Source organism: Heterocephalus glaber, unplaced genomic scaffold (genome assembly GCF_053883595.1).
Source record: "Heterocephalus glaber isolate CG9 unplaced genomic scaffold, H.glaber_assembly_v1.0 deba00001687, whole genome shotgun sequence".
In the NCBI taxonomy this organism is placed as follows: domain Eukaryota; kingdom Metazoa; phylum Chordata; class Mammalia; order Rodentia; family Bathyergidae; genus Heterocephalus; species Heterocephalus glaber.
Window position 1 is genome coordinate 16,127,118 of NW_028258412.1, and position 21,849 is coordinate 16,148,966.

At 40.9% G+C, this 21,849-nt stretch overlaps 1 protein-coding gene across 3 annotated transcripts in view; it reads right to left on the minus strand.

The window, feature by feature from the left end:
- The window catches only part of Fbxw8 (F-box and WD repeat domain containing 8), a 117,802-nt gene that overhangs the window by 38,545 nt on the left and 57,408 nt on the right, over positions 1-21,849 (minus strand). For all 3 annotated transcript variants that reach the window (XM_021257386.2, XM_004843712.4, XM_021257388.2), the window contains exons 6-7: positions 13,443-13,639; positions 10,217-10,423 (exon numbers count right to left, since the gene is read on the minus strand). In XM_021257386.2, coding sequence (XP_021113045.1) covers positions 10,217-10,423; positions 13,443-13,639 — 404 coding nt within the window. The remainder of the gene's footprint in view (positions 1-10,216; positions 10,424-13,442; positions 13,640-21,849) is intronic.

Genomic DNA, 21,849 nt, shown 5'->3' on the forward strand with positions numbered 1-21,849 from the left:
GAAGTTCTAGAATCAGGATTCAAACATGGGAAGGTGGACTTCAAGGTTCTTGTTCTTCAAGCCTCTACCCCAGAGTACTTGAAATGTTGTGCCAGAACCAGCAGCAGCTCTGGGCTCTCACCACACCATGAATTCTCAGGCCCTGTCCCAGTCCCAGTGGACCAATAGCTCTGGAGGCGAGCGACCCTTATTTTAATCAGACTCCTGTGGATTCTGACCCCACCTTGCCACAGGTGAGAACCTCTCCACTATACTACACTGTGCTGCCTCCCAAGCTGAAAAGAGTTTCAGCCACCGACAAGTGTTACCCACCTGAAACAGATCACTTCTTGCTTCCCCAGTGCTGCCCTGTTAAGCAATCATGCTGAACAATAACAGTGGCAACACGTGAAATGCAGGACCTGCGGGATATAAGAGCTCAGAAGAGTTGGTGAGGTTTCTTGAGGCAGCTGAGACTCTGCATGAGCCTTTCCTGAAAGGACTTGGGAGAGATGGAGGTTCCCGGAAGAAGGAATGTTATCACCAGTGCCTGGTCCGGAATGACCACTGGCACTTTCAGGACTGCACCCTCCTGGCTGGAACAAGGGGCTCATCTTGCAGACATGGGACTGGGGAGCCAGGAGGCAAGATGGGTTCTGACTCCCCAAGCTGAAGGTGGGCACCAGGGCCGTACCCACAGTTGTCAGCATGCTACGTTGCCCTGAAAAACCTGAAATGGACCACCAGGTGGAATATCAAGAGATGCCCAAGAGCGTAAGGTGGGGAAAGGGCAGGGCCTGTGGAGGGAATATAATTCATGACATTATTTTCATGTCATTTTCAACATGCACTTTAAAACTTTTGTGTAAACAAGGCAAGAGATCACAGCCCAAGGAAATGTCACTGAGCAGAGGCCACCGGGGAGGAGGTAGTCTGGGCCAAAGTACTAACCTGCAAAGATCTGGGTATACAACTGAGTTGGACCCCAGCCAGTTGTCCCACATGGCTGGCTCAGTTTTCGCTCAAGACAGGGGAGTAGTGGCTAGACATCAGGTGACAGCAGAACTGCTTCCTGCACAGGGCACACTTTCCACTACTCTCGGTCTCATTTTCACATACTTCAAACCTTATCACTCCTCCCGTGTCTCTTATTGTGGAAAGTGATTGCTCAAACATGGGCTGACCTGAAGCTGTCCTTTGTCTGACTACATGGGGATGTATCTTATGAAAAGTAACTTTGCTATTCATTAGAACTCATGTGCAACTCAGTAACTCATAAGTTAACTATAAATCTACTCCCTACCAACAGCTTCTTTGCAGAAGACCTAAGTGTTAGGCAAATTAATAAATCATATTCATTGGCATTGGCATACTGCATAAAAGGTAAAAGTTCTCTATGGGATAATACCATGTTAGTCAAGTTTAAATTGTTATGTGTATTTAAGATAGTAAAATATCTTAAATATTCTGAGATTCAAACCCACACAGGCCATTTTTTATGTGCCTCTCTTTTCCTGCTCTCCTCAAACCACCCTCATCAGCCTCAACTGTTTGGAATAGTGGGAAGTGGACAGCCCACTCTATAGCTTTCCACTCCTGGAAAAAAGGAAAACATTTCCATCAGGCTTTCCTCCAATCATCACTAACTGAAAGATGCGCCTGTTTTTAACATTAACAAACCAGGTTTCAGTCTGAGAAATGTTTTCTCTGAGACTCACTTGACACAAAGTAACCAAAGCCACACCCACCTATCCAGGTGAAATAAAACCAAGAATTAACTCCAAATTCACACTCTGCCATGGGTGTGGGATGGTGAACCAGGATGGAGAGTCCACATAATCAGGGAAGCCATTAGAAAAAGTAGGCCCTAAATAAAATTCTAAACTTAATTCAAAAGCTAAATGGGAAAAAGGCAATGAACATCACATACTTCAATGTAATAGTTTTCTAAACTTGTTCAGAAACTCAAGAATACTGATTAATTTGTTTAAAAATTAGAAAATTCAAGTGTCACTGACATACAAAAACTATGCAAGCGTGAGTTCAGACAGAAGTCATTGAAGACATGATGCCAGCTCCAATAAGACTTCACATCATGAAGGCTTTTATACAAAGTGACTCAGCACTCATATTAACTCACTGCATTAGATGCGCAGAAGCTAAACTGACCCATTCCTTTCTCCTCTACTTGCATTCTTGCAGAAAAGGAGTCTTGTGAAGAAACCATCGTTACAAGTATGGCTAGTGCATGGCACCCACTCCGACACTCCAGCTGGCGTGGACCACCGGGGCACTGTTTCCCCACTGTGGAAGCCCCTTGTGCAGACTTGCTGCCTCCACCTGCACTGTCCCTCCAAGGCTGTGCCTGATGAGCTCCCACCTGACCCCAAAGCAGAGAGCACTGGCCATGTACAAAACATGTTACCTACCTTTCCTAGGTATCACCCCAAGTTTCCAAACGAGATAAGGAAGGGGCATAACTTGCCAAAGGTTCACCTCACTCCACAGACCACGCTTGGTCTCCAATGGTGATGTGACTACTACCTTAACTGTAGCTGAAAGTAAATTTTCCCTAGATTTACCTTCTATAACTGTATCCTTCTCTTCCAGGATCACTAGAGTTCCTAAACCACTCTTAGCTTTTGAAGCAGAAACAGCACTCAGAGAAACATTTTCCATAGAATAACCCTTTGTGTCTGGTGTAGAATACCACAGACATTTGAGTCTTCTAAGGCCTCTAGGTTAGAGGGGTTTTTGCTCTATCTTGAAAAAACCCCAGAACCCTGGAGATACTTCAAGGTTTCACTACAAGTGAGGAGAGTTTCATTTATCCCTACTCATTATTAACAATATATTAACAACGACAACAACAATAACAAAAACAATATATTAAACTGAAAATGTAAACAAGGACTAAAAGGTGTAACAGATAATGTGAAATAAGAAAAGGAGCAAAGGGGAAGGGGAAGTGGGAGGGGTAGGGGAAAGGAAAGAAGGGAATGGAATTAATATGAGAAAATGAAAAAATGGAGACAAAGTCTTTGTAAATAGGGAGGGATGGAGGGGTTGAAGGGAGGGCAGGGGAAGGGGGAAAAATAAGAACCAAGAGATTATGTAAAGGTGCAAATTTCCAATGATGAATGTCATTATATTGTATACCTAAAATGTACCAATAAAATTTTTAAAAATTAAATTAAATAAATACTAGCAAAAAACCCCAACAATATATTAACAATGACATCAATTATTGATACCTTTAAATACTAAAAGCCAGGCATAGTTGTACACATCTATAATTCCAGTGACAGAGAAGTGCTATACAATAAGTCAGGCCCTTGCCTTGCCTCCATTTTTTTCCCCACAGAATGTTTTGTTTTAGAAATGTAAGTCTGTGTTGCTGGTCTCCTGCCCAATGTATCAAAATGGTTTGTGACTGTTTGAACTGTGTGACCTTTCAGGAATGTTCTGTAACTCCCGCCCCCTGCTACCCTGAGCATGCTGGCCTACTCTGTAGATCCCTATATAAGGAGGCTCTCATTTCTGTCCAAGTTCCCAGACTCCTCTGAGACCCCCAGGCTCGCCGGCCTAATAGGGGTAATAAGGGATTTTTCTCCACCTCTTCAGCTGACCAACTGACTTGAGTCTTCAAATTATGAGAGCTGTGACTCAGCGATGTCACACTGAGCAGTAAAGCTCGGTTGTGCCTCAGAGCTGTGGCTCTTGGCTGCAACACTGAGCTGCTCTGCTCTGCCATAAAACCAACACCTGGTAGGCTGAGGCAGGAAGGATCATCATGAGTTCAAGGACAGCGTGAACTACATGGTGAAACCCTGTCTCAAAAAAAACCAAAATAAATACTAAAACATGTACAAAATACATTTGAACATTCATTTCTCATCTATTTATATAATTTTTCATCACTCTGGAATTCAAGTTCACTGCAAAGGTCTTATCACCTTGTGTTCATCTCACCCTGGAGAAAACTACCTTTCCGTTGCTAAGTCATCGTTAAGGACCACAGGCTGGCATCCTTGAGGCAGATGTCATGTGTGATTCATCTCTGCTTCAAGTGCCAATCAGATTTCTAGCATATAGCATGTTTTCAATCAAGATTCACTAACAAGGACAGAAACCTTAACAACCATGGGTTCTTCTGATCATTCAACCCAGAAAACTGGCCTCCAGAAGCTATTTTTCTAAATCTCTGCAAAAGGAAAATAGTAAAAAATAAAAGGTTCAAGGTGAAGATGAAAACGAAATTAGATAGATTTTATGGTCTTACAATTTTAAATTATTCATCCTGCTTTAAAAATACCAAACCTTTACTCTCCTCTGGAATGGAACCTTGAACAAAAGAGGAGATGGGTTTCTGTCCTGGTGCAGGGATGGGGATGTGGCCAGTCTATGAGCCCTGCTTTTCTGATTCCAAAGGCTCTCCCAGACAGATATTTCAATTGGTGACGAGGACAGACAACCAATCCAGAGTCTCTTCACGTCCTCATATGGGGAATGATTATCATAGGAGACATTAGCAATTATTTTCCAGTGTGATGTAAGCTGAGGCAGCAGCGCCAAGCAAGCGTCCTTGTCAAACACATTCCAGCCTTCTGGATTACTTCACTCACAACTCCCTGATTAGGATGCATGTCTCGTGCTGCCTAATACAATCTGCCATCAAATGCCAAGTACTTCAGAACTAAATTAGGAAATATGTCCAAATACATAGAATGATGCTAAGAGCCCTAAGTGGATCTCTCTTTTCCTTTATGAGGCATGAGGCTCATCGTCAACATAATGCTCTTAAGCAAGGCAATTCTATCTTGTAACCCTCCACCTCTGAGGGCAAAATTTAATTCAAACAGCAAAAGAATTAATAAAGATGATATAGTATCATAAATGTGTTTTCATAAATTAAAGTATTTTTGACAGATTCAGGAACTATGAGACACAAAAACAAACTTTAAAGAGACGTTTGGGCAAAGGGGGCCATGTTAACAGAGTTAACAGTGACTTCTGCACTGCAGCAGGATGAAGAGATGTAGCCAGAGTAATTACTTTTACATTTGCTTTCTTTTACAATCACGTGCCACTTAGCAATGGCCACCTTTAAGGTCATATATGCTGCTGAACTGAGAACCCAAGATGGCACCATCAAAACTTCACCATCTTTTTCTGCCTAAAAGTAAAAAACCTTCATGCAGTCCTTCAAACACATACCACTTACCCAGCAAGACACAGGAACTGCTGAAAAAATACCAATCTCCTACCCAATCATTCCTGCCAGTAAGCATGGACCTTAGAGAAGAAATGGAAGCACTGGATGCCTCAGCCCTTTTCAGAAGTCCTCGGCTACTCAGAATCTTCCAGTGAAGTTTCAGCTCAGTACAAAACTCCACAGCTAACAGAAAATGTTTAAATGTCCTAAGCAGAGAATCCTGGAATGTGGGTACTGGACAGGAGCTCAAAGGTCATGTGTCCAATCCTTTTCATTTTACACAAGAAAGAGGCAGGTCAAGGTACAATCTTGAAAAATCATCTACTCCCTTTCACATCCATGTGTGTCACTGCTCTTTCCACCAAAACTGATTTGATAGGGCTCTCAGACCCGCTGCACTGATTCTAGGGGAAGCCATGTGGTCTGTCATTCACCCTCAAAACAGAGAGCCCACTTGGCCTCGTTTTGTTATGATCTTTCTGTAAAGTCTGAAGGAGAAAAGGTATCAAAGCACCACCAGGGCAATGGGTTGTCCCACCATCCACCACTGCCCAAGGTACAACTTGCATGGAAGGCAATATCCATCCAAATTATGTAGGCACAGGTGCCTTTGAGGCATAAGTCTACCTTGAGGAATGAATCCTACAAATACATTCATGTAAACCAAGTATTGTTTGTGACAGCAAAACATTGGGTGCAATCCAGCATTCATCAGTGTGGGCTAGCTGAATTAACCAAGACATATAAGATGCAGTATTATAAAGTTCCAAGAAATCAAAGAGAGTAATGCAGGAAAGAAATAGGTCCTAAGAAATTATCTCCAAAAGATTTTGTTGTAGGAAAAAGCACAACCATTTGCATTTTTAAAAAGAGGAAGCTGAGAACGTATATAGTAGTTTGTTAATAAGTGCATAAACTGTGCCTCGCAAAATGTGCCAGACTAGCAACACCAATTTGGCTCCAGGAAGAGAAAGTGAGTGGCAAGTGCAAGGGAACGGGAAGGAGGCTTTCCTCTATACTTCCTTCCCATCTTTTCGTCATGTTTTTTGGTCATGTTTATTTTTTTCCTATTGTAGGTTTTTCAGTTTTTATTTTTTATTAGTACATGTTTGCATTACATAATGATTATATTCCTTGTAGGGAGTTGGCACATGTACATAACACATTCTATCTTTTTTTTTTTTGGTACCGGGATCGAACTCGGGTCCTTGCGCTTGCCACAGCAGGCGGTGAAACCACTGAGCTAAATCCCTAGCCCTACATTCTATCTTTTGATTTCTGAATCAGAAGAATATATTACCTAGTCAAAAAGTAATTTTTAAAAAAAGAAGTTTAAAAATCTGACATTTTAAGAAAGGATAAAAACAGACAACAGCCATTTCTCCTATGACTTTATGTGGCCAAAGGAAATGCTGGCAAACCCAAATGTGGTTCCCCAAATTCTGACCTCTGAAATCCAAGTTGGGGAACCCCTGCCCCACAGGCAAACCCAAATGTCTGTAGCACTGAGTCTCTGAGCCCTTCCTCCCTGAGCTGGAAGGGACCCATGAATCAGCTATATTCACAAGCCTTTCTTTAAAGATTAAACAGATGAGCTTTTGCTGAATTACTTGGTTGTTTACTTAGAAAAGTATGTTTATTAACAGAGCATGGTTTCTTGCCAACTACCAGTTTGCTGAAATTTGTGTGCAGTGCTGTTTTAACACTGCCTCGCCAGGAACACAACTGGTGCTCAGTAAGTGTTCGTGATGACTACATGACAGGTTGGCTAGTTAAATATATAAAAGGATGAATTCGAACCATTATTACTGGATGCTCATACAGCTACAGTGCCTAGACAATGCTAATGTGGCCAGCATATGGTGCAAGGCCATTTTGTAGCTAAACACCAGCACCTCTGGAGTGCTTCTACAGGCTAGGAAGATTTGAGTTCCTAACTCCAATTCTATTTTAGCCTTTGGATTTCACAGTCTACTTTTATTAGTTAATCAATAATGGACTATAGCTACACCCCAGTTCTGTATCACGTACAAATGAAGATAAAGCAACTCTGTTCTCACAAAGCCTTCATCTGAATCTCAGATACAGAAGCCAGAGGCACAGGCACAAACAAGTGTGTCTACAGCTCCAGGTAAAATCTACTGCTAATCGCCTCACACCCACTTAATAAAATGTGTGGGGACTCACACGGCCAGGGTGAACCACAAATACAGCCAAAACATGGCATTCACAAGCAAAGGGCCACTGAGCCTTGCACGTGAAACTATTCAGGAATTATGACATCACATTATCGCACAGCAGGATGATACTAAGCCACCCATGATGTGGCTTAATTCACATGGAAATGTTATGCAATAATTACATTTTTTTTTTCAGTACTAGGGATTGAACTCAGGACCTTGCACTTGGCAGGCAGGCACAGCACTGCTGAGCTACTTTCCCAGCCCCAACAATTACACTTCATTAAAATGACAGTTTTTTCTGAAGAAGAAAAAAATCCAATAAAGACAATCAGCTGGAAAGTTGTGCCTTTGCAAAAATAAGAAAAGGTACATAGAGGAAGCTTAGCATACATCTTACTCTTGAATGGGCGGCATTCATGAAGGAGAAACATCTTGATGCAAAGTTATTCCCAGCCAGTCACCTACACACATGTCTGGAGGCTTGGTGTTCTACTCACAAAATATTTGGATGACTAAATGTTACTGTCAGCTTCCAAACTGATATTTTGAAATATTTGTGTAGCAAACTTACTTGCACTGCTACTTTTAACACCAGTGAAAAACATCAGATAGGTTATGTGAGAGCCTATACATCTCCCCCCACACCGCCCCGCCCTGTACTAGCGATTGAACTCAGGACCTAGTGCTTGCGAGACAGGCACAGCACCACTGAGCTAAATCCCTGGCCCTGAGAGCCTATACATTTTTCAGCGTGAACTTTTTAAAAAATTAATGTATCAATCAGTGGATTCTCATGATTAATGTTTTTAATTGAAAAATCTGAGGCATCCAAAAAATTAATGCCTACTTACATCTGCATTTTAAGGACCTTTCGAGTCTAATTTTGTGCTGAAGTGTCCTTTTACAATTTGGTTTCTCAAATGTATCCACTAAGATCGTATCACTACAGGAATAAATACATTCAGATAAGTCAAAAAAGAAACAGGATCCACTAGATGAAAAATCTGTTGAAAATTCGAGAGAGGGCTCAGGGTGTAGCTCAGTATAATATGAGCTTAGCATATGTGAGGCCCTGGGTCCCACCCCCAGCATCAAAAAATAAACTAGATTAAAAATATGAAAAATCTAAACCAGACTGGTAGTAAATATAAGAGAACTCTAAAAATGAATGAGGTAACAAAAACTTGGAAGTTTAACATGAAAAATTAGGAAGTAATTAGCTTCTCCTCTCTCAACAAACAAGCTCAGAAAATAAATCTTCCCAGAGCTGGAAAAAGGAAACTGCCATAGGAAATCACTTCTAGCTCCTTTCCCCTTCCTGAGAAGACAAAGCTCAGGAGTTCTATCATCACAGACTTTCCAACTAAGACCCTGGATCTGCTCCAACAAAACAGGCCTACCCAGCATGGAGGGCTGCCTTCTCTCAGAGAGAACACACCATGCCTTGGGTACTTTCTACTGCATATTAGTCTTGCTCGATGGAGAATATGTGATTGGAATCCAAGATCTTCAATTCTTGAGTACTACTAGGTTATAAAAACAGTGGCACCTATACAAGTGAGACATGATCTTACAGGTGAAACACACAGGGGGAATAAGATGTAAAAAGCACCACCAGAGACCAAAATCCAACTATGAGTTGTACAAATAACAGAAAGCACATGGTGAGAGTTAACTCTCATGTGCCAGGCACTGATGCTTAAAGCTTACAACTTTACATACACTGTTTCATTTAATCCTACAACTTTTGGAAGCAAATACCATTAGGAATTCCATTTCACAAATGAGGAAATAGGGTTAAGCACCCTGCCTAAAGTTAGAGTGGTACATGATAGGGCTGGGCCACGTGCACCCAAATCCTGGTGTTTCTGATTCACACTATTGTAATGTGGTACGGGGTCTCCTCCTTCCTTGGGAGAAGGATGTCATCAAAGGAGATTTTGGCTCAGGGATATTCTTTCCCAGGAATCCCACCAACTACCAGCAGGGTCAGGAGCAGGCAAATAGGAAAAAATAGAAACCAAACAAAAACTTCATATCTATATTCTATATCTACAACCCCCACCCCCACCCTGATTCCATCTGAGAAGAAACAAAGTTCCACAAATCAGCTTTAAGACTGAGTACTACAGTCAGGAGAGTAAAAACCTAGAGTGATAAAATTCAGTCCTCATTCAAAGAATTTCAATTAAAAACTTGTCTCTCTGCTCTGGCTCACAGAATATCAGAAGGTACTTTTATGCACTGTCAGTGAAAATGTAAAATTTGATGCAATCTTTTTAGAGTGCAGTTTGGCAATGTTTGTCAGTATCTTCATGCATGAGACACTACACAAGGACTTTCACAAGTTGCACTCTGCACTGTTGTATTGTCCAAGATAGCCAAAGCAATGAAAGCAGATGAAACGTCACCAGGGAGGGGACTGGCTATATAGGGTTGTGACCACATGCTGGAGTCCTAGGGAGGGACAGCTTGGCACAGGCTGCCATGGAATACTCTCCAAGGCATATTATTGAGTAAAAATGTTGGATACAGAATGTGTACTATGATCCCATTTCTACAAAGGTATATTCTTAGCACACAAATGTACCTATATATGCATTAAACTTTTCTACATGGATAGTTAAAAATTAATAGTTTCTTCTGTGCTGTGGGACTGGGGAAAGGGATGAAGAAGGAAATAATCACTTTTATTTTAAGTCCTTCTGAAGTGTTTATGCATATGCTGATATGCTCCCTAGTTCATCTGAAAATAAAAATATCAGCTTTTCAACTGCCATCTAAAAAATGAAAATGTGTGGGGTTTTTTGGTTAATTGAACATCTTGTTATTTTTGTACCTTGTTTCCTTCGTACACCCATCCCAGACTCTTCACACCAAAAGCAACATGGTTGGCTGAGACATCTAGACAGGTGACTGGCTGGCCGTAGACATAATGGAGGGTTCTGGCTGAGTCTTCGGCTTTTAGCAGGTATACCAGATCTCCAGCAGTGGCTATTGCCACAGGGTACCTTCCAGTATCTGGGACTATTTCAAGGTAATCAACCTGTTAAATGATAAGAGTTCTTTAGTCATACTAAATCATCAAAAATATCAAATTCCTCCTACACATAAATGAGAAGACCATCAACCCAAAAGAAAAGATGGACAAAAGAACTGTTTACAGGAAAGTAAACAAACAGCCCTTGCCCAAATGAAAGATGCTCATCCTAAGAGAAACCACAGTATACTCCCATACAGAAAAATACAAAGTGAAAATTCATTTGAGATACTATTTTCTATCTATCACATCAGTAAAGATGAAAAAGTCCAAGAACACACTAGGCTGGAAGTGAAGCAGGGACACCCATGTTTATGGATCCTATTACTGTTGATGGGGTTAAAATCTGGTCCAGCTTCTATTATGGGAAATCTGCTAACACTTATCAAAATGTCAAATACATATACGCTTTGACCCAGTAAGGCCACTTCTAGGAATGTCCTTACAAATAAACCTACATGTATGCAAAATGATTGTGAACAAGGTTATTCAGTGTAGTACTACTCTGTCATAGATAAAAACTGGCAAAACCAAAACACCCATTGCAAACAAACTAAATTAACTTTAAGTACCTTATACACTGAAATACCATAGTCACAGAAAAAACCATGAAGACAGTCTTTATAAACTGATACAAAGGGATAATCTGTAAGATAATTTGGGGGCAGCGAGAAAGCCAAGGTGAGTAAGAGGGCCCCCAGTGTGCTAACGTGTAAAAGATGGGGCAGGAGAGGCATATGATGCACTCGACTTTGCACATGCACGAATCTTCTAACAAGAGTTGCCTTGAGGAACTGCGCTGTAGGATGGGGCAGGAGGATTCCCATTTATTGGCCTTATTATGTTCTTAAAATTTTGAATCATGAAGGTACAAAATCTATTTTTTAAAAGTTTTATTTTTCACAAGAAACTGAAAAAAAAATTCACTCAGTTCCAAATTAGCAAAACCCGTATTTTAACAAGTTTGTGAAAATATCAAAAATGTGTTGCCAAAAAGTTCAAAGTATCTGAGCTCTCTGCTCTCTCCTGATTTCCATGTCAGGCAATGATCCTCTGAGGGCAGGAAGCCCACTGCACAGTGCTGCAGTGCTCTCAACCGCACCATTACTAACACTTTCTCTAATTTGCACGAGAGGAGGAGCACCTATAAAAAATAATTTGCTTTTCTGTAACCACAAGTGGCACAGTTCTCCCTATTGCAGTTTACATCAGGTCCTTCAGTAAATGATGAGAGCATAAATGCTGAAGGTGAGGCACACCATGTAATTATGAAAATCCATGGTGTAAAAGGACACCGTGCCCTGACAACATGCCAGACAAATTCAAAAGCCTGAATCCTGAAGACTGTCCAGAGGAGCTTGAAAGAGAGTAAACATCCGGGTGACTCTGCTAATCTTTGGGCCCAACCATGTGAGAGGCAGCCCAACATCCCCAGCCACAGGTCCATCTCAAAGGACAGACGCTCTAGGCTAATGCTGCAAACCCGGGAAAGCTGCCACTGCTATTCAGGGAGAGTATCTGGGGAAGACAACCATGTCCAGCTCTGCAGGTCAGGGGGTACCTTTCCAGGGATATCAGGACATTTGGTGCAAGTCCTCGGGCAGGGTAAGAATACATAAAAAAGTATTGTAAAACATGCCTCCAGCATTGGCTGCTTGCTTCCCCTCTCTGCAAAAACTCACTTCTTCTTTTCCCAAAATGGAGATCCTCAGTTGGCTGTTTAACTTCATCTTGAAGTTGGACTTTTGACAGGCCAAGGGGCTCAGACTGATGGCGGTTGTGCCATTTGCTGGGAGCTGTAAACTATTTTAAAAAGCTTCTAGTCTGTGCCAAGATCCTACCTTATTGCCAAGGCAGGATTTACACTTTACAGGGGGACTCGCATCTTAAGTAATTGTCTCAGTTCATATAATTACCGCTGGCCCACCACGTTCTTTGGCCAGACTATATAATATGCACTATGGTGGTTTTTAGGATAAACAGAAATAATGCACTTCTACTTTTCCTAATAAAACCCCAAGACAAGATGACAGCAGGAGGCAGTTTTGGGGGAACCCTAAATCTAGACTGCAGAGATTCAATCTTTAAAGGACCAAGAAGCTGATGAGTGAAGTGGTGATGCCATGGCTTTTTAAGTTACTGAAATCTAATAAGATTTCCACCCAGGAATAAAGAGAGAGAAATAAGGATTGGTTCCAGGTCAGGCTATTAATTCATGATTCAATGTTGGCTTTTCTGCTCACTCTCCTAACCAGTGCCAAAAGCAAGTTTGTTTAAATTAAATCCAATTCAGCAAAGATAGATTTAGGCATTACTTACTACCAATCATCTTCCACCACACACATATACAGAGGTTCACATACAGCTGAACCCTAAATAAATTCTTATGTCAGCTCAGCTTCACACAAAACATCCTGGAGCATGGCTACCCAATTATCACCGACTTAAATCTATTTTCACTCAAGAGTTGCTCATCATTACAGGTGAGACAACTTTGGGATGAAGACAGTATAGGATGGAAACCTTTCTTCTATATGGACTGGGACGACACCACTGAACTCATTTTCACTTACACATTCAGCCAGAAACCGATCTCAGACTTCCTGGGGTGTGAGTCTACCATGTTAGTCTGAAAGAGGCTGAAAACTACAATGAACTCTGGCCCTGAAGTCAGTTCTGGAGTTTGCATGTTTTATCTTGTGCAGTGGTGGGGACTGAATGCAGGCAGGGCCTCATGCATGCTAGGTAGGTGTGTACTGAGCTATACTTCAACCCAGCATGGAGGTGTGAATCATCTTCTTAGCTCTGAAACCTGAGGCAAGTCAATCCACTGCTCTCACACCCCTTGGCTTCTTGGTAAATGCGGAAAATAGTACCACCTATTTTGCAAGGCCGTTGTGGGATTTATGGATGTAAGACCCTTAAGAAGACCCAGGGGAATGGGAGCTGCTAACATCATTATTTGTTTCTATTAGACTCAGAGATTCTAAGAATGAAAAATAAAATGATCAGACTAAGAGCTCACCAGTTTCTGAACTTCAAATTCTGCAGCTATCTGCCAGTACCCCTCCTCACTGGGGGACAACATCACAACGTCAAAAGCAGAAGCAGTGGCAACGGTGGCACCTTCCCGGCTGAGAGCCAGTGCCTGTATTCGTGCATCATGCTCAAAGCGATGGACAGGACACGTTCCAGTCCTCAGGTCCCAAATATGAAGAAATCCTAGGTAGAAACAATGCAGACAACAATTTTAAATTCACTTAATATGTACAATTATAAAATAATCATGATATTTTTCAAAATTCAGTGAGAAATAACTGTTGAGACAGCAGAGTCTGTGGTATTTAAATCCAGCCCCACTGCTTGCCAGCTGCAGGACCTGAGGGAGTTATGCCACAGCTGTGAGACACTTTCCCCACTTGTAAAACTGGAGATAGCATTACCTACTGCACAGGACTGCTGGGTGGATTAGAGACCAACTGTATAAAATACTGAGGACAGGCCATTCCCTTTTACCTTTAATTTTTATGTCTTCTATAGTGTCTGCTGAGACACTATAAAGCATGTTTAATCTATCAATAATGCTAATTTCTTCTTTATTGCTCATCAACAAATCACTGTTATTTCCTTATAATGTCCTGTTGGCCAGAATAAAGCTCTTCACTTTTCTTTGTAATCAATCTTCTTATCTGTCCCTTTTCTTGCTTTGTATTTTGTATGTAAACTGCAAATGCTTTGAAATTAGGCTTTTGCTATAAAGTACCATTCAGTACATATAAAGAGTTAGAAGAAAATATATTCAGGCCACTTTGCAAGACTTTCAAACTGTCGGTAGGCTAAGTAGGTGACTGCAAACAAAAGCAGACCTTTCCACAAGTTAAACATTCAAACGTAAAACACAGTATACTCTTCTAAGAATTATGATAAATTTAGAAGATAAGCTGATTGGGAGAGGCTCTACACCACATTTCCCTGACAAATATTTTGGCAAATTCTTTCCATCCTGACCCAGAGGGAAAAGATGGGCCACAAAAAATGCCAGCGGCTCTACTCATTAAATAAGAGACAGATCTCCCATTCCAAGACATCTCATCTTTGCATATCCCTCTTCCAAATACTCTGCATTGCAGTTGTTTTGAGACATCACAACAAAGAGTAAAGAGAAATAAAAACTGCTACTTGTATGAAGCTTCCAAGTGTTCATAAACTCATTTATCTCTTCTTGTAAAGGGCTCCCTTGTATCTTGGGAGGAGCATAAACTCATTCCACATAAGAGAAGAAAGAGAAGCTCTGACTGGCTGAACAAAGGGTCCAAAGCCACTTGATGTTGATGAGGCTGAGCTAGAATTTAGCTAGCAAACTGCAGGATGAGTGGCTGTATTTACAAGTGCATAAAATAACTATGGGCCTGATGAGTAACTGATGCACACCACCAAACTCACCCTGCTTTCTGCCAAGTGTGGAAGCTATTTAACCACAGCTCATTCTAAGCACACATGGAGTTTATCTATAAACACATTTTTCATTATTAATCAAGTCTTGGTTTTGTGGCATCACTTTTCCAACAGAACTGGATGCAATAAAATACACTGTACAACAAAGATGAGTTTCACAGAGCCATCCTAAGAAGGGTCTTTTTGGAAAAAAATATTCTTGGGTTCCATCAATTTAATGGTCAGATTCTCTTCTGAGTGCCTGTTCCACTGCTATCTTTTTCAATTTCTGCACTTCAGTCATAGTGTGTATAACAGGCAGGAACTCACTTGCAATGGCACTGGTGTCACTGCCCAGACCTCCAACATCACTTTTGATGCATATACATTTGGGACTGTTATGTCTGCTAGGAGAATTGATCCTTTATCATATGTAATGTCTCTCTTTAGCCCTGGAGAGAATCGTTGCTCTGAAATTCACTGCTTTTTATTGACATACCCACTCCAGCTTTTTTTTGATTATGTACTGTTAGTAGATATATTTTTTCCCATCTTTTCATTTTGCCTTCTGTCTTTGTACTTAAGTAGGTTTCTTGCAGACAGCATATAGTTGGTCTTGCTTTCAACTGGGGTATTTAGACTATTAGACTATATTTAATGTGATTACTGATAAGATTGGGTTAAGCCTGCTATTTTTCTATTTATTCTAACTGTTCTTTGCTGCTTCTCTCTCTCTCTCTCTCTCTCTCTCTCTCTCTCTCTCTCTCTCTCTCTCTATTTCTTGGGTTGTGTATGTTTTTATTCCATTGTTACTGCTATGTTAGCTTAGGAGCCAAAATTCTTTGTCATTTTACCATAGTGGTTGCTTCAGGATTTTGACATACATCCCTTACTACCACAGACTGCCTTCCAGTGATATTGTAACACTTCACCGAGGGTAAGAAATTTACAGTGCCACAGTTCCATTTCTTCCCTCTCAAGTTTTGTGCTATGGTTGTCATACCTTTTATTTCCATATTATGTTATAAACCTTACATACATTGTTATTTCTTCATAAGCAAGCAACTACCTTGTAGAGTGATTTAAATAATAAGAAAAAAGTCATTTTAATTTACCCACACAATCACCACTTCTGCTGTCTTTCCAAGATCAACATTATAAAATCCTGCAAGGGGTGGGGATTTAGCTCAGTGGTTCTGCTGCCTGCCTCATAAAATTCTGCAACTTCCCCAAGTTTTGCAATTTCCTTTTTTTTTTTTGTAGTACCAGGGATCAAACTCGGGTCCTTGCGCTTGTGCAGCAGGCTGAGGAACCACGGAGCTAAATCCCCAACCCAAGGCACAGTTTTAAGAATGGGAGGCATTGTAGTGAATAAGATGAAATAAAACAAAAAAATGTCAGGATGTCAGGGGCTGGGGATTTAACTCAGTGGCATCACGCCTGCCTTGCAAATGCAAGGTTCTGAGTTCGATCCCTGGTACCAAAAAAAAAAAAAAAAATTCTGACTACACGGAGCTAGCACTCCAGTGACATCTGCCAAACATCCCAATTGGAAGCAGATGAAGATTGAAAGGATATGATCCCCATTCTCACAAAACACATACTGGAGGAAAACAAACATTTGACTAAAATGTAAAACACAACATAACAGAGCCATATATATAAGGTACAATGGAACAATGTTATCCAAGCTTAACTTTTTTTTTGGTACCGGGGATTGAACTCGGGTTCTTGTGCTTGTGCAGCAGGTGGCGAAACCACTGAGCTAAATCCCCAACCCTAAGCTTAATTTTTTGTCATGTGGTCACACTATTTTCAGATTCCCCAAAAGGAGGGGCTAAGTCTTGAGACATTTCAAGTAGAACATGGTCCACATTCACTGTGTGACTAGTAAGGAAGCAGTAGTCAGTGACTGTCAGAACCAAAGAAATTCGCTTCTCAGATGGATTTGGCTCCTGACATTATGTGGACTTACCAAGTGGTAAGATTGTGTCCTTTTCCTCCTCTATTCCCTATGACAGTGAATTCACAGTGTTAAATGTTATTGTACATCAGTAAAGGCTTGCTGAGTGTTTTGTCATGTGCTTCATCAAAGGAACATTTGGCTGTAAGAAACAGAAATCCCAGTGAAACTAGTTTAAACACAGAAGGAAAACCAACTGGAAAGACATGGGCTATGTCAACAGAGCCCAAGGGCAGGAAGTCCAGCTGGAGATTACAAGGGATCAGAACCAGGAAGACGTGTGAGAAAGAAAGGCAGAGCTTGTCTCTTGCCTGAAGCACAGACCTTGTCTTTAATTCTCTCTACAACAGTTTCCTTCTTTTCTCCACAGTCCAGCTTCCCTTGTTCCTGAGTATAGAATGAGTTGTATAAGATTCACAAGTGTACTGTAAAAGACTCACTTTGTTAGATTACAAAGGACTCCAACTTACAAACATTCTCCCAGAATGGAACTCATTCATAAGTTGAGACCTATTGTATACGAAGAACAACAGCCGTCCCCCCACCCCACAAGATCTTCTATTCCTAGTCCATGAAGGGCTCCCCATCCCTTGTCCAATCAGCTGAGGCCAAAAGATAAACTCAAATCCTATGAACTTACCTTCCTCTAGAGTGGCTAAGGAGGGGCCTCACAGCAAGGACACACGTTGTCTACCACACTCATCCTCCATATTAGGCCAAAGTAAAACAAGAAAAATCCTAGCAAAGGCAAAGGGAGGTTCTGTGCAGATTCTCAGTGATCTCAAAAGCAGGTCTTTGTCACCATTTGCTGTACCAGGCATAAGCTTAAGAGCCAGAGTGTAAGAGCCCTCATTTTCCCCCCACATCAGAATGGAAAATATAGCACAAGTTTCTTGACACAAATCTCAACAGCTGTATAAATATGTTTAATTCTGATGTAGGGCTAGGACACAATGGTACTGTTTTACTAATAAGAAATGTGAAAAAGATACAGATAAAAGAAGAAACTGGGTATTTAAAAAAAATCTGAAAGAAGACAATGAGTGTGGGTCAAAGCCCCAAAATGTAGGCGCGGGGGGGGGTAGGGCCAGGCAGTCCTACCTGCTCCCTGGGTGCAGGACCCTCTACCCTGATGAGCAGCAGCAGGGCTGAAGAACTCTGAGTCCACCCTAGACTAGGAACAGTCATTAACGGTGACATGAGTAACGAGGATGGGCCTTTTGAGGAGACATAAAGCCTGCTTAGCAGCTGTGGATGGGCACCCATGCCAGTTTACAGCATGCCCCTCCCCCCTCCCAAAGGAGGCCAACCAGAGTGTGGTAATGAAACCTCGAATAGTGGAAATGGGATCTAAATGAGTTTAAACTGATTTATGTTAGCTTTTGTAAAGATTACTTGGTATCTGGAAAGTGCTACCACTGTGAAATAATGTTGATAATCCTTAAGACCTCCACCTAATGGTACTTAAACAGAATATTTATATTCCTCGTCATGGGAACAAGGACCATAATGGATACCATTTTTGTTTTATTAGGGATGCATATTTAAATTAATCTGCTATTTGCCTAAACAATTAGCTGCTTCTGTTTGTGTGCACAAAGCCAAAATCGCAATTAGGTTTCCATCAAAAAGATAAGTCCCAACTAAAACTGTCCCAGAGGAGTCGTAAGGGCTCAGGGCAGAACTTTCCAAAATTACTTTTTAGCATAATGGTAATTATGTTAATTGCTTGAAAGGTAAATAATCACTGAACTGGTTTTGGAAAACAACACAATTGGTGTTGCCCCTCCCTTTGATCTTTTCCATGCACCATAAAATTTAAAACTGGTTAATAGTTTAGAAAGTCATGGACTGGTCACTTCTTGAACTACAAAGTTTGTCTTGTGATCTTTGGTCCCTTCTTGATTAGAACTGATTTTAGCCATGAGCTCCTCTTCTCTTGAGCTTGCCCAATAAACACCTGAAGCTTGGTCTCAGCTTCATAGTAGTTAAATAGGATCAATTAACTACATTCAGAGACAATGAATGAAGCTATTTATAAAGACAGCTGGCAATCTTAATTTCCACCATGTAAATAAACACTTGCCTATCAGGAATTAAGCAAGAGTTGAAAGAAATTCCCCAACAAGGAAAAAGGCAATCTAACAAAAATTTAAAATATACCCAGAGGACTCACTAAATATGTACCTCTTCATTCATAGTAACTCTACACATAATGTCAAGTTGAACCGTAGGCCAGAACCATAATGGAAGCATAAAGTTTGAGAGAACAAAAGAAGTTTTCCTCTAATGGAGGAGGTACCAATGGGAGACTAAGATCAGTGCAGACAAGGGTCATAAAGAAGGGCTAAATCGTGAGGGTCTCGAAAGAGAAAAGAGCTAAATGAATTTATTCCTTCCCTGGAGGCCACATGTCATCCTCAACATGCCAGCTCACCACAGTGCAGAGCTTGAATTCGGCTGCCTTTGGCAGAAAAACAATAAATAGGAAATATTATGGGAGCTGCTTTTTAAATTAGAATCTGAATGGGCTTGAGGACCACTGAAGTGACTGGTTAAGATATAAGCAAAGCAGAGACCAGACATGCGATCACCAAAGCAGAAATGGAGTCAAGAGAAGAGGAAGAGAGACGAATTTTATATTTAGTAACTCTCAAGTTCAAAGTAAAAAGGTAAAAACACTTGAAAATGAAGACTCAAAAATGAAGACACAGTAAATTGAAAAGGGGCCAAATACTATATAGTATGAGACTATGGTAATGTGATTAAATGGAAGAATTTAGAGTTAACAAAGTCAAAGGAAAAACAGGTTGATGGAGAAGCCAAAGACTTTGGACCAACTCTTCTACAAGGGAAAATACTAATGAGGCAGATACTGTGCAAGAGACATCACTGAGCACACAGCCTCTGACATCAGCCAATTTTTTCCTACAACATAACTAGTGAAATAAGCATAATATGGAAGATACCTGGAAGAACATATCAGAGATCCCATTTGGAGCTTTTAAAAGTATCTTATAGGGGCCGGGGATTTAGCTCAGTGGTGCCACCACCTGCCTTCCAAGTGCAAGGTCCCAAGTTTGATCCCCAGTACCACACACACCCACCCACCCACACACACACACACAAACCCTAACAAAATCAGTAATTTGGATTCTTTTGGGGCTTGCTTTTCAGCCTTTTTAAAGAAAGATCCTAGTCTAGGGCTGGGGATTTAGCTCAGTGGTTCCGCCGCCGGCCTCGCAAGCATAAGGACCTGAGTTCGATCTCCAGTCCGCCCCCAGCCCCACCCCGCCCCCGCCAAAAAAGAAAGAAAGATCCTAGGTTAAAGCTAATTTACTTCTACTACTAAAAATGTGATACCCTTCTGAGGTTTCCCACACAACAATCTTACAACAATCTTTCCACTCTCCATGGTGGAGATGTTAACTACTCCCAGCTCTGCTTGAGTTCCAAGAATTGTTGCAACTTATCCTTTCAGGTAGCTCTTTCCTTGGCAGCAGGTATTTCCCGTCATACATGTACAGACTAATATCCAGCCAAAGACTGGAGGGAATCCTCAGTAGATCTCCAGAGTTTCCCTCTGTGGAACTCCCTCCTCTCTCGTACATAGATCCACAAATTCTACACCTTAGTGTCCCTGAACGCTTATTGGTGTCTCCTAAACTCAGAGAAGCCTTAGACTCTGTTCAGGTTCTCTTTCCAAGTCTGGAATTTTTTCCAGTTGGGAAGCTAGTGTAATTAGAGGCCTCACCTTGTTCTGCTTCTCCTAGGGAAAACAATGTCTGAAGACCATAGTTTAATTCATTTTCTACTTAGAAAAAAAGTGCAGCTCATTGCCAGTGTTCATTTAATTTTCAGCCATCAAGAATTACTATATTTTATAAATGGAAGCACCACTACTAAAAACAGAATACTATAAATAGAATGGTATCTTTCATTGCCAAGACTATTTACTATATCAATGCAAAAAAATTATAAGAAGAGCAAGATTTCATGGCAAACTTTGGGGGTTAAGACTACAGTCTGCAAGTTATCAGGTTAAACACTGCAGCTGCAAGTGCTGCCTGTGAGTATTCTAGGGGGAAAATGGGTATTTTTGTCCAATTTTCCAACTGCTTGAAGCAGAAGGTTAAATCCAATTTTTATTATCTCATTTTGATCAGAAACACATTTTTTTCTTTAACTTTTTACCTTGGAACAATTTCAAAATAACAGAGAAGCTGCAAGAAGTCCTACATATACTCACTGTTTGGATCCCATCGCCCACTGCCCCAGTGCTGTCCTTTATTGAGAAAGGACCCCAGCCGGGATGATGCACGGAGCCCTGTTATCATGTCTCTCATCTCCTTCAACTCCAAATGGTTTCTTGAATTGTCCCTGACATTCATGGCCTTGACAGTTTAAGGACAGGCACTCAAATTTTGTGGAATGTCCCTCAATTTGGATTTGTTCCATGTTTCCTTATGATTACGCCAGGTTGTGCATCTTTGGCCGAGTATCACTGAAGTAATTCTGTGTTGTCTTCACTGCATCCTATCGTGTAGTACAGGATGTTGATTTGCCCCATCAATTATGATGTTCAATTTAATCACTTTATTAAGACATTATCTGCCAGAATTCAACTGCAAAGTTACTTTCTTCTCCCTTCAGTGTTTTGTGAGGATATTCTTTGAGATCATGTAAAAATCCCAAGCCTCATCTCATTCTTACATACTAGTTGAATTTTTTTCTGAATCAGTTATTATCATGATGGTTACCAATTAGTGATTTTCAAATACTATCATTCTATATTCATTAAGTGACATTGCATTTTAAGGAATTTTTCACTTTTTATTCATCTCTATCAGTGTATACTTATCTATTTCTATCTTATTCAATGGGTTAGAATCTGTTACTATGAACACTTCCTTACTTCCTGGTACAGATGTTCTAGGCTTATTTTGTTCTTTCCCTGCCCTGGCCATTTCTCCAAGGAGCTTTTAGCAAACAGTAATACTTTTAAGAGCTGGGCACTAGCTGTGCTCATTGCTAC